General features: G+C 45.6%; 2 protein-coding genes across 3 annotated transcripts; both read right to left on the minus strand.

The window, feature by feature from the left end:
- Nucleotides 1-360: 360 nt before the first annotated feature.
- On the minus strand, nucleotides 361-5,266 carry LOC113586781 (RING finger protein 225). The gene is made up of 2 exons (XM_081706813.1): nucleotides 4,836-5,266; nucleotides 361-2,358 (listed from the first exon to the last, which is right to left on the minus strand). The coding sequence occupies exon 2, from the start codon at nucleotides 2,247-2,249 to the stop codon at nucleotides 1,671-1,673; it is 579 nt and encodes a 192-aa protein (XP_081562939.1). The 5' UTR covers nucleotides 2,250-2,358; nucleotides 4,836-5,266; the 3' UTR covers nucleotides 361-1,670.
- A 119-nt stretch (nucleotides 5,267-5,385) lies between these two features.
- Nucleotides 5,386-13,613, minus strand: wdr31 (WD repeat domain 31). Of its 2 annotated transcripts, none has more exons than XM_027025172.3 (10): nucleotides 13,391-13,613; nucleotides 12,737-12,905; nucleotides 12,535-12,661; nucleotides 11,307-11,381; nucleotides 11,030-11,174; nucleotides 10,718-10,818; nucleotides 10,183-10,250; nucleotides 9,090-9,231; nucleotides 8,713-8,875; nucleotides 5,386-8,555 (listed from the first exon to the last, which is right to left on the minus strand). In XM_027025172.3, exons 2-10 carry the CDS (start codon nucleotides 12,781-12,783, stop codon nucleotides 8,395-8,397), a joined length of 1,029 nt encoding a protein of 342 aa, XP_026880973.2. In that variant the 5' UTR covers nucleotides 12,784-12,905; nucleotides 13,391-13,613; the 3' UTR covers nucleotides 5,386-8,394. The 2 variants fall into 2 exon arrangements, with proteins under 2 accessions (XP_026880973.2, XP_081562750.1); XM_081706624.1 differs by having other exon boundaries at nucleotides 12,737-12,913; nucleotides 13,391-13,612.
- Nucleotides 13,614-13,763: the final 150 nt, after the last annotated feature.

The following is a 13,763-nucleotide window of genomic DNA, read 5'->3' on the forward strand; positions in this document are numbered from 1 at the left end:
CTGCTAGTCAGATCTTCTCCCCCACAAAGCACTGCAGGCTCAAACAAGCACAGGAAATTGAGTGTCCAATCATGCATGTTCACACACATGCATAACTTTGCATTGACACATGCTGGGGATAAGAGGAGAGCTCGCTTCATTAATGTGTTTGTGTTCTGCCTTAATGCGGTCATGTTCTTGACTTCTGGTTTGTACATTCTGTTGTGGTTTGACTCTCCAGGCCACAGTAACTTAGATCACCACAAAACATTTTAGCTCTGTAAACTGTACACACACACACACACACACACACACACATATATAACCTTCTGAAATAGGGAGACAAAAATACTTGGATACATAAGCACATGAATAAAGTTATTTAGAATTATATACAATAAACAATGTTGCACTTAAAGACAATTTTACAAAATTTTGGCATTGCAAAAACCTAAAAATGCAAAAGTCATTCATAGCTACCGTTAGATACCGTAAGTATCAGAACAAAAAAGAACAAAAAAAAACAATTGAAACAAGAATAAACTGAATATCATTCAGTATAAAAAAAAATCAATTTGATAAGTAATGACATGGCACTTCTGGTATGTGATCAAAGCCGACTGGTTTGGCTAATTAGACCTTTGAACGGCGTATCTTCTGTGTCCCGTGCACTTGCAGGTTTGGCTCGAGGGACTGGCAGCTGGGTTTGTGGCACGTTTTGCATTTTGCAGGAAATTCCGGCTTTCTGAAACTGTGCGAGGTAACCGTGCATTTGCATGGCTGGAGTCATGCGATTTGCATACGGTGGAAACGGCAGAGGACCCGCACGCTCTGCGCGTCATGCGCTGCCGTTAAAGGGCAGGCCCCCCACATCAACCAGGACCATGCGTGGTGCAGCCTTGCCGAGAAACCTCGGAAGACTACGTCTTACGTCACTATGTCTCTGTAGTGGTAATCCCGTCCAATGGGCCGATCGTGTAAGGTTTCAAAGAACATGACAAATATTGTTTTAGAAAATGGGACGTTCCCAGTATTATCACAGCTGCACACCATGCTTTCACTGGCCTTGATTATGACGATTTAGACAGTTTAGACTCTGGGAGTTTAGACAATTACAAGTTGCTCCAAAACACCAAAGTGACTACAGCACACTAAAGTGATTACAAAACACAGCCCTGATTTATGACAACAAACACAAAGATTCATGATTATAGTTTTCTGCTTTCTTAAAAGTGTTTAACTGGGATTGTTTAAAGCTCATACGATCGTCCCGCTGGACTGGATTTAGGCTCACTTGCTCTCTTCAGAGCAACTCTAAAAGGAAGGAAACAGCAGCGTTAATAAAATACATGTTAGAAAAATGGCAAACCGATCCTTAAATAAACAGGACGGCCATTGTAGTCTGGGTGCACGGCCACGTCAATATGTTTTAAAGCCTATTGTCAACACAGTTCAGTCCTGGCTCAGTAGCATTGTAAAGTAATATATGGGCTGTAATATCTCACTGACATCAGGACATTCAGGACAGGATGTCACAACAGCAGGGCTCATGGATGGTTAAAATCGTTCTGTATGACTTAAGGATTCCAGCGTTCCTCTTGTTGCTTCTGTCTTGAAGAGATGGTACAGTAACCAGAACATGTCGTTGCGCATGGACACTCTCCTCCACCCTCACAACTCCTCCGCCAGCATCACTTCCTCTGAGAGAGGATGATGACGATGCCGACAGTGAGGGACACTACGGCCAGCATCCCCAGAGCCATGAAGAGCAGCCTGCAGATGGGCATCTTCACCAGGCGCAAGAACAGGGACAGGCCGAAGGCCGTTTGGCTCTGCCTCTCCGCCTGGGGGCCGTCGGCAGGCACTCCGAGGTCCAAGCTGTGCCGGGTCTCTCTCGAGCAGGGCGGGGCGGAGCTGGGCACCCTCTTCACCTGCAGCTTGCCCTGGTCACGGCTGAAGCGGATGCTGTAGACGTGCTGCATGGGCTCGGGGAGGCAGGACAGCACAGTGGGGTCTGTGGCCAGCTTGGGAAGGCCCAGGGCGGGCAGCGGCGTGGACGCCCGGCACAGGGGGCACTGGATGCTCTCGGGCTGGGCGGATATGATGTTGATGCGGGCCAAGCACTCCAGGCAGAATGTGTGATTGCACTGTAGAATCTTGGGGGTGTTGAAGATGTTGTTGAACTGCCCGAAGCACACGGCGCACTCCAGGTCGGGGAGGGGCTCGTCTGGGGGGCCGTGGTCTTCGGGGTCCTTCAGCTGGGGCTCCATGAGGGGGAAGGGGCGGAACCTCTTGGGACGACGATGACGGCAGTGTGCCGAGGTCAGGGGTCAGAGGGTCAGTGGCAGTCTCGGACATCCATGATGCATCACTGCAGAGCTAAACAAACAGACAGTTATGTGAGCTTTAGAAAAGGAAGATTAACCGCACAGACGCAGTTATTGTTCTGCCTCTGCTGGTCCAGGCCTGGACACTGGCCTCCCAAATATCAGTAAGTCGTTTGCATTGGAAATGCAGATGGTGCTTGCAGATCTGCAATATGAGTTGATGCAAAGCAGCCCAGTGGCAGGCATGCCTGCTGGCCAATTGAACCTCAGGGCACACAGATAGACTCCACCCCCAGCATTAACTTTCAGTGACTAGAGTCAAATTCAAACCACAGACAGGACAGTCAGAGCCAGAGTGATGAGAACAAACAAAAGGCTCTGTGATTGTGTATTCAGTTCCACTTACCAGAGAAATATGACCTATAAAAAAGCTAGGAGCAAGAAAGGGAGTATCCACACTATAACCTGAAAATGCAAAGCCAGTGGCTGGGGGAGGGGCCTGTAATGTGGGAGGGGTCTGTTTAAGATCAGGCTGGGTTCTGTACCGGGGAGGGGTGTGTGTGAGATCACACTGGGACCTGTACTCTAACTAAACAAGCAAACCACACCAGCTTGACGTCATGCACGTACAGGAGGGTGAGGGTGGTAGTTCTGCTCCTGAATCAACAGACACCTGCACCCAGTCTTACCAATGACCTGGCTAAGAGGATTCAGGCCTACGCAGAACAGCAGTGGGGACAGTGCAGTTCCTCATATATACAGTCTTGGCCAAATGTTTTGAGGCTAGCACAAATTTTTGGATTTCGCAAAGTTTGCTAAGTCAGTTTTATGGTGGAAATTTGCATTAATTTTAGATTGTGAAGAGTGATCAGATAAATTACAGTTAATTGCAGTCATTCCTTGCCATGAAAATTAACTTAATTACAAAAATTACTGCATTCCAGCCACTGTATTTCAGCCCTGCCACAAAATGGCCTGCTAACATCATTTCAGTGATCTTCTCAGGAGAAAGTGTTAATGAGGACAAGACAGCTGATATCACTCTGTCATGCTGATTAGAAAAGCAGACGGGTTGCTTTAAAAGGGTGGTGGTGCTTGAGGTTTTCTTCTTTTAACCGTGCTTACCTCCAAGGAAACACGTGAAGCCACTACGCTGCATCAAAAGGGCTTCACAGGCAAGGACATTGCTGCTTGTAAGATAAATCAACCATTTATTGAATCATCAAGAACTTCAAGGAGAGAGCTTCAATTGCAGTGATGAAGGCATCAGGGTGCCCAAGAAAGGGCCAGGACCGACTCCTAAAGAGGATGCAGCTACAGGATTGGGTCACCACCAATGCAGAGCTTGCACAGGAATGGCAGAAGGCAAGTGTGAGTGCATCTGCGTGCACAGTGAGGTGAAGGCTTTTGGATTATGGCTTGGTGTCAAGAAGAACTCCCCAGATCTCAATTCCATTCAGAACCTGTGGTCAATCCTCAAAAAGAGGGTGGACAAACAGAAACTGATCAACTCCAAGCACTGATTAGGCAAGAATGGGTTGCCATCAAGCACAATTTTGCCCAGAAGCTGATATCCAGCATGCCAAGGCGAATTGCAGAAGTCTTAAAAAAGAAGGGTCAAGATTATAAATATTAAATCTTTGCTTAAAGTTGTCAAAAATGTTAAAAAAACATTACAAAATGCTTCTAATTGTATATCACTATACCATATAAACATCTGACAAAAGGATCTAAAAAAAAAATTGAGGCAGTAAAATTTGTGAAAACCAAAATTTGTCAATCTTAAAACTGTTGGCCACAACTGAACTACACTTCATGTTGCATATCCTTGATATACACCAGATGCATGTACACAGTATAATAACTACAACTGATGCATGTCTGTGTAGTATATTAGCCTATTGCTCCTTATTACTGTGCAATGGTTTATTGCATCACCAGGTTTACCACCAGCCTAGGAAGTGTTCACCCTACCTAAAAGCCATTAGGACCACTCTGCTCAGCTGACCTCAGATCAGCTTTATACAACAGCTCTACATGTGCTGATCCTGCAGTACTGGTAGTTCACACAAATAACATGCATTTCAAAATGCAAATATCAGTGTCAACAGTTTGTGACAGAGGCAAAGAGCTCTCAGTTACCAGCTGGCTAACACTGGCACATTCCCTTTGTTGTTTAACATGCATTGTACCTGACAAATAGACTTAACTTTGATCAGGTGTGATAGAAAGGCAATACCTTAAAGCTCAGAGCTACCTACTGAGCCTCTAGTAAAATATCTTACCATCCAGGATCAGGGGTTTCCCCACATTTCAGAGAGTTTGAGTCCCAAGTATTCCCTCTCTCACACACATTTACATGACACTTTGTTATCCAACATGACTTACAATTATGACTGAACACAAATTGAATAATTGAGGGTTAAGGGTCTTGCTCAGGGCAACTCAGCAGTGGTGGGGTTTGAACAAGAAACCTTCAGATTACAAGTCAAGTACCTTAACCACTGTGCTACAAATGCTCACACTCACCTTGTTCTCCAGCTCAGTGATCACCCATGGAAACGATCCATCAGGATCTTACACCACCCCAGTGAGGTGTGTGAGGGTGTGAAGGCAGCTTCCAAGTTCCTTACTCATCTGCGCATGCAGTCACGTCCCTATGGGTGCTCCTTTCTGTCCATGCTGATAGGAGACATCCCCTCATTCTCTCTGTGTTGCTGAAGGCTCAGGTAGGATTTGCATACTGAAATAACATGCACCAGGAACACAGAGTAGTCAAATCCCACTCAGAGAGAGAGAGAGGAGGGGATTTGTGAGTGTATGTAAGCCGCAGTTAACCAGATGTGTCCCCTCTGGGTGTCTTGAACAGATATCTACAGTAATCCAATCCTGGAGCTCCTTTATAAAGGGCAGTTTTACATACAAAACAGGCAACGTCAATGTTCCTGTTTGTGAATTTAGCAATATGAAAACAGTTTAGAAATTTAACTGCTATTACTTCCAATGTCACAAAATTCAAAATATTACAGTGGAAGCTCTAAAATAAACTGAAACACAAAAGTACACAGTGGACCAAGAGTTTCAAATCAGATTTTTATAAAAGTCTAGAGTGTGAAAAACCATAACCTATGAAATCAGGAATTGCGAAATTTATACAGACAGAGACACTACTCAATATTTGAACAGGATTACAAGATGAAAAAAGCTGAAAAACAGACACCTAAAACTGGTTACAACTACTGTAAGGAACACAGTATGTTTCATTCCAATTACATATACATACAAAAACTACTTAACAGTGAATGAGACAAGTTAAACAACTAAGGGAAAAGGTTTCCACTTGGGCCGAATAAGTAAGATAGTTAGCAAACTCCATTAGCGAGCTCTTTAAGCAATTATCAAATAACCATATTACAGGTCTAAATGTAACTATGGCAATGACTTACATGTGATAGATAAATGCAATAGTTTGTAAAAACCCAAAATGTAAACAAGTAAAAGACAAAAGAGTGACAAACAACATACATCTGTAAATGTATTCCTCAGTTCTGTCCACCATTTTTTCAAAGTGTGGCAGTGGAACTCTCAGCTATTGAACTGCATTGTGGGATTGCCTCTTCTGGACACATGCACATACGCCTCCACATTCAGTCATCATCCAGACCCCGTCAAAGAACACATGCAATTCTCCATTCACATTCAGTGGTCCTAAGGTTCCTTAGAAGACAGCTAAGGACAGGGGACTTCACCTCAGGATTGTGCACTCGCTGCCTACTAAGGCAGCTGCCTGCGAAACAGAGCGCAGCCATGGACTCCTACATGTGGTTACCATTACTGTGATGAGAGAGCTTTGTGCACATAGTATAAATGACTTAAAAAGTGATTTCACAGCAAGGCTCATCTAATGTCCTCTGCTGTAGTTTATAACATGTCCTGCAGGTTCACCGTCTGATAGCAGGTTCAGAATAATCCACGCAGCAGGTAGAAGTAGCCCATATCCAATTTTCTGACCAAATCAAAATTTTTTTTGTGAGTCTATTCATAATATCTTTTTAATGTCACCAATATCTGACAATAGTCTGAACAGATCAGACTCCTAAACTGAGCCGCACGCACAGGAGAACAATACTTCACGTGACACGCTCATCCGGAGGTAAACAATCAAAATTGAGCTAACAATAACAGCCACTAGTCCAAAGTGAATGCTGATGTTAATCTGAAGTAGAGGCTGGCTGCAAAATCAGAAACATCCTGCAGACAAATGAACAACTAATGAGTTTATTGGCTAATCGCTTCACATCCACTAACTACATCATCAGGAATGTACGCCGCCATAAGGTGCTGGTTACTATAGTTAAGGTTCGATGACTGCTCACTGTGGCCGTCTGTCCATCTGTCCCTCCCAGCAGCAGGAAAGAGCCGCAAACGTTGAGATGGACTGACGTCAAAGCCACATGAACTTTGAGCACTCTCAACCATTTCACTGCGAGTTATACTGTGTATGACTATGTATGTGACAAATAAACCAAACTTGAACTTGAACTTTGACCTGGCTGCTCACGCTGAGCCGTGTCGCACACGTGTCGCACTTCGGTAGCGCATTGAGAACATGGTCCAAACTGCAACTGGAAATGACAGATTCAGTGTGACAGATTCTGTGACAAACAGAGGAAAAGACCGGAGGAAAACGTTCACCTGCTGTGTGAACGTGACCTTTACTCTTACGTTTAATATTGGAGGCTAAATTGGTGTATTAGGTTCCCAGCTTCTAAAGAGGAAGAAGAGGCGTTAAGCCCTCATTCGTCCTTCTCCTGATCCCAAAAGTCTCCTGACTTTACAGAGCTTAGATGGTTGGGGTTATTCAGGCAACAGTGCAGGAATGAGACACAGGAGTGATTGTCCTGGGCTATGGAGGTGATAAAGTGTTTTACGTTAGTGTAAGAGATTGAGACTGATAACTTGTTTTCTAGTGAAGTTTTTATTTCCTCCATTTCAAACCTGGATCAATGTTTAGAGTTAAGGAGTTATGGTTAGGGTTATGGTTAAGGGTTAGGGTTAGGGTTGGAGTTAGGGTGAAGGTTCGGGTTAAGGGTAAGGGTTAAGGGTAGGGTTAAGGGTAAGGGTTAAGGCTAGGGTTAAGGTTAGGGGTTATGGTTAAGGGTTAGGGTTAAGGGTTAAGGGTTACGGTTAAGGGTAAGGGTTAAGGTTAGGGGTTAGGGTTAAGGTTAGGGGTTAAGGGTTAGAATTAGGTTAAGGGTTAGGGTCACTGCCACCCTGACCCCTCCTACCCCCGCTCAGATTGCGCGCTCTTTGATGTCCATGTTTTGGGTTCTCAGCTTGACACGCCGAATGAACAGATGAATGAACAGATGACTAACATGTCTCAGTGTATGGACGGTGTGTGGACCATATATGTGAGTGTATGTGTGTGTCCCTGTGTGCGTGAGTGCGTAAAACAAGAGAAGTCATAGTTTTACTTCTCAGCTCAGAAAAACAGTCAAACTGATCCGAGGCCATGACAACTCACACCTCTGCCATTCAAGTGACACCAAGAAATTGTTTTCATTTTAAACCATACCCGCTTTCACTACATACAAACTCTGTGATTGGCTGATTGTAAATAGTTGTGATTGGCTGCTTGGCTGTTGTGCCTGCCTTGCGAGAACGGGCCCACCAATCAAAATGGCCATGACTCAAATATGGGACAAGACAAATGTACCACTCACTGCAAACACTGAGAAGGGATACTGGAGAATGAGTGCAACAGAATGTACTACAGCCATTGTGGCATTTAGATGACGCTTTTATCCAAAGCAACTTAAAATTATGTGCCTCCTTGTGCCTCCTTCAGAACCCCTCTAGTGGAGATGAACCTGCCCCTCAGTGCAAAAATAACTGCCCCAGGTTTTTCTGCTTTCATAGTGTGTGACCGAGAGATTGAGAGGGTGTGTGTGTGTGCCCTGAGTGAGAGGATGTTCCCTGTCCCGACACCCTCCATGTGTGCCCCCTCTCTCTCTCCAGGCAGTGAATTAGCCATTACTGTTAGCGTTAGCCTTGGCTAGCTGCGGGTGCAGGTGCGGATGCAGGGTCAGAAGCGGGCCACCTCCCTGAGGCTGGGCACTGTTCCCTGGGACAGGTGAAGGTGGTGGAGGCCTGTGTTGAAGGAGGCACACAGGAGGTTGCTGGAGTCACACGGAGCCAAGGACACCAGTGGACCAGAACCATCCAGAGACAGAGTATATAAACACACTACAGAGAGAGGGGTGGGGGGGACACAGAGAAAATTAGAAATTAGAGAGAAAGACACAGAAGGGATCTCTACTTCTGTAGCCTTAACAGTCATAGCACAGTACAGGCTGAATGGTGTGTGTGGGTGTGTGTGTGTGTGGGTGTGTGTGTGTAGTACCTGCAGTGTTCTGGTTCCAGATCTTCACTGAGCCATCATAGGAGGCAGAAGCTACCAGAGACGGGGAGCCCAGGGCAGCTGGCAGAAAGACGCAGCAGGCCGTGGTGTGGAGATGACCCCGATACTCCACCACCTTACAACCAGGCTGCCGCAGGTCCCACAGCTACACACACACACACACACACACACACACACACACACACACAGAAAGACACACATACACACGGACATGCACACACCGACAGACAGACACACACACTGTACATGAACATACATTTACAAACATAGCCATCAGTATTAAGGCACATAAACTCACGCAACAACCCTATACATTACCAAAACCACTATTTAACATTTTCGCACACACACACACACACCGTGGCCTCACAGCCATGTCCCGTGAAGCCGTTACTGCAGGACAGCAGGTGGTTCCCGTTGGTGCTGATGTCACAGTGTGTCTGGATGTACTGCTTAGCAGGAAAGGTGTTGGTAACCTGCCACGAACGACTGTCCCACACTCTGGAGAAACACACACACATACGATTCTTGCCCAGTGTTTTTATGATGCTGGAGTCATGAACACTGACCTCAGCGGCAGCTAGAGAGCTTTGCAGTTCTTTACATGCATCACTAACACCGTGCTCTTCAAGGACTCTGACTCCTGTTACAGACCTTCTCCAGCTGAACTTCAAACAACTCTCTAACCTTTTCCAGATGGATACGCGTCCACAGACTTTTATTCTGAGGACTTCAGGAATCTCTCATGGTGTGCCTGCCTGGACAGCCTGACTCTTAATTTAGATTCCTGAAGTTCTGATTGGACAGGTCCAAATCGAGGCTGGTTGTTAACTGAGGCACTCACACTGATTACTGAGCAACAATCCTAACGAACTCTTCCGTGAGGCTGCACTATCGGGGAAGGGCAGGGCAAGCACCTTTTCATACCCGAAGATTTGCATAATTAATACCTCATGAACCAATGACATGAAAGAAGCACCAAACTTGAATACTTCTACACTCCATGATTACATCAGATGGGCACAAACTGTGGAATTTCGACTGTTCTTCACAGCACTGTGTATACTATAAGATGTGCATATTAGAAAGTTATAGGTGTGTGACAGGCGGCCTAAATGAAAAGTACTTTACTTGGACAGGGTTATAACGATGTATATAAATAATTTTAAGACTAAATCAGCATACATGATTTAATAATTATTTACATTTTTCACATAAGGGTTAATATTTTTGAAGGTGTAGATTGGAGCTCCTGGTGATGCATCTGAGTGTGTGTTTTTATTACCGTTGCAATTCACCTGGCAACCCACAGATTACAAAAAGCTCCTGTAAAATTCCTCCTGCAGGGTTGAATATAGCGGGCATGGTGGGCGTGATAAGTGTGGTGGGCGTGGTCCGGAGACAACCTCTACAGACTCAGCTTTCTGCTGGGCCACTCACACAGGCTCTCACCTGATGGTCTTGTCTTCAGAGGTTTGGACAACTGATGTTCCTCCAGGAACCCAGCAGACATGTGTTACCTGAGAGAGAACGATATGGAGATCAGTTGTTTCAACAAAGAAAATCTTGCCCGGGATACATTCTTTATAAACGTCTTCTTAATAGGCTAACAGTGCATTGGCTGAGGGGTCAGTCAGTCTGTCAGTCAGTCTGTCTGTCTCTCTCTCTCTCTCACACACACACACACACACACACACACACACACACACAGAAGACAGGAGTTTTGTTTAGCTTTGTGGTTGTCATCCCAGACCTGCATCCCTGTTTTCTGTGTATTTGTTTTTTCTTGATCTATCACAGCTAATTTAGTGTGGACCGATAATAAAGTGAAAGTTAACTGATAATTAATGGATAATTATCCAGAGTCAGGGTAGAACATGGATAACAGAAGCCTGGTTTGATTTAAATGGAAGAAATCCACACTGGACGACAGATTTTGTGTAGTGTAGTTTGTAGTTGTGTAGTTTGTGAGGTACGGTTGTCTCACCAGGTTTCGTGAGATGGTGTTTTTCTGCAAACACTTGCCGGTCTCAATGTCCCACAGGCGCATGGAGTTATCACGAGAGCCCGTGCACAGCTTTGACCCGTCTGCAACACACAAACACCTCAAACATCACGCTCACGCCACACCCACTGTATCATAGTCAAACACCTCATACATCACACACATGCCACGCCCACTGTGTCACAAATGTTAACGTGTTTGCATGGGCAGAATCCTGCAGCTGTGAATGTGTGGGTGCGTGAACAGGTGTGTGAGCAGATGTGTGAGCGTGGCAAGGTGTGTGTGCTGGCATGCCTGGGCTGATGGCGACCCCGTTAATGACAAGTTCGTGTCCGTGAAATGATTGGACAGGGTCGCGGCCACCAGCAAAGTCCCACTGCAGCACGCTCTTATCACGAGACGCACTGAAGATACACGTACTGCCTGAGAAGCAGCATAGCTGGACACGCACACACACACATACAGATACACACACACAGAAAAGAGTGTTATGTTTGTGTGCTGTGTTAGGCTAGTTATTAGCTGTATCCTACCCTGTTGTAGTGGACTGCACTTGACAGAGTTGCTTTACCTTGGTGATCTCCTTGCTGTGGCCATGAAAAGCTTTGCAGGGTTTTCCAGCTCTCCAGTCATATACAACCACAACCTGTGTAAAGACACACACACTTCATAACCCACACATATCTTAATACACACTCCATAACCTACACATATCTTAATAGACACTCCATGACCCACACGTATCTTAATAGACACTCCATGACCCACACGTATCTTAATAGACACTCCATGACCCACACGTATCTTAATAGACACTCCATGACCCACACGTATCTTAATAGACACTCCATGACCCACACGTATCTTAATAGACACTCCATGACCCACACGTATCTTAATAGACACTCCATGACCCACACGTATCTTAATAGACACTCCAGGACCCACACGTATCTTAATAGACACTCCAGGACCCACACGTATCTTAATAGACACTCCAGGACCCACACGTATCTTAATAGACACTCCAGGACCCACACGTATCTTAATAGACACTCCAGGACCCACACGTATCTTAATAGACACTCCAGGACCCACACGTATCTTAATAGACACTCCAGGACCCACACGTATCTTAATAGACACTCCAGGACCCACACGTATCTTAATAGACACTCCATGACCCACACGTATCTTAATACACACTCCATGACCCACACGTATCTTAATACACACTCCATGACCCACACGTATCTTAATACACACTCCATAACCAACACGTATCTTAATACACACTCCATAAGCAACACATATCTTAATACACACTCCATAACCAACACGTATCTTAATACACACTCCATAACCAACACATATCTTAATACACACTCCATGACCCACACATATCTTAATACACACTCCATGACCCCCACGTATCTTAATACACACTCCATAACCAACACATATCTTAATACACACTCCATGACCCACACATATCTTAATACACACTCTATGACCCACGCATATCTTAATACACACTCTATGACCCACACATAATGTATGTCAACATACACATCTATCTTATTACACACTTCAGCACCCATGTGTACCTCAATGCAAACTTAATAATACTTCCTAACACCCACATAGTTTAACACACCTCAAAATCCATGCATAACTTTATACACACTTTAGAACGCGTACATAATGACCCTACCCTTGCAAACATTAATAATCACTTCGATAAACCATTGCATAACCAGCTGTGTTCACTCACACCCACTGTAAAGCCCTTCACTCACCTGGTCACTCCCACCTGACACACACAGGTCAGAGGTCAAGGAGGTCACACAGTTAATAGCATCAGAGTGGGCGGGCTCATACTGCACCACCTGTGTCAAAGCTGAAGACTCCACCCTCTCCCTGGTCCTGCACAGGAAATGCTGGTGTGAGTCACATACCTCACATGAACAAACTGAGTGTGTGTGTCGTTGTGTGTCTCACTTGTAGACATCAGAGCGGCGGTGGAGCTTGCTCTGGAATTTACCCATGTCGGGGTCACAGTCCACAGCAGGGCGGGTGGGCGGGGTCACACGCCACAACAGTCCAGATGGGCAGGGTCACACACCACAACAGGACAGGTGGCGTGACTCATGCTTGCCCTGAGCTACACCTGGTACCCTTTCACATTTAAACAGTCATAAACACATGCTCGCATACAACACTTAAGTGTTCACAATATAAATCAACAGCGCTTATTCTTCATTGCAGTAGCATGCAAAATGTGCATAACACTACTGTTGATGCAGCAGTGTCACGAAGTACTGAGAGGTACCGACAGTTTCCGCAGCCCTCCTGTAAACCCAGTTTTCTGTCAGCACAGAAGGCGCCCTGCATTTCCACTCTGCGGACCAATCCAATTACCCAAGCTAGCGTTAACCTAGCGGCAGTAGGGTCTTATCGAATTAGGGAAGCCCGACCGGGACATGACACTTACGGCTGCCGCAACAGCTCAGTCAGTCAGGACGAGTCAGGAGGTAACCAAGGTTTCCCCCCCCCCATGTCTCGGTTTTACCCAAAGCTCTCCGTCTCGACTGACTGTCGTGTAGCTAACCTAGCTAGCTAGCTCGCGCTCTCTCACGTCCAAAATTAACTTACCGGAGGACTGAAAGGTGGCAGGCCAGGTCGATTTGCTGGAGACTCGCGGCTGCAAAAGTAAGCCGATATTTAAATTCGCCGCGTCTGCTAATTTTTTAAGACATTGCCCTGAGCGTCCAGTATCGCGTCCAGTATCTTCACTTCGGCGCAGCCGCTCGTGCACTGTCCTCCCGTCTCCTTAGCGACGCTTCCGTCGAGACCAGGTGAGTAGGGTCACGTGACGAGGCAGGGAGGGGGGTCGTTAATTAGCGGTGGGAACAACTAATCTGCCATAAACCTCTGAGCAGTGACTTGAAAAAATCCAGAGCAAAATGCAAAACAAAGTGGATCAGTGTGAATGAATACCCACAAACTGAATGAGTGACAATCAACT

Source organism: Electrophorus electricus, chromosome 1 (assembly GCF_041902795.1).
Source record: "Electrophorus electricus isolate QZ-2024a chromosome 1, ASM4190279v1, whole genome shotgun sequence".
Taxonomy (NCBI): Eukaryota; Metazoa; Chordata; class Actinopteri; order Gymnotiformes; family Gymnotidae; genus Electrophorus; species Electrophorus electricus.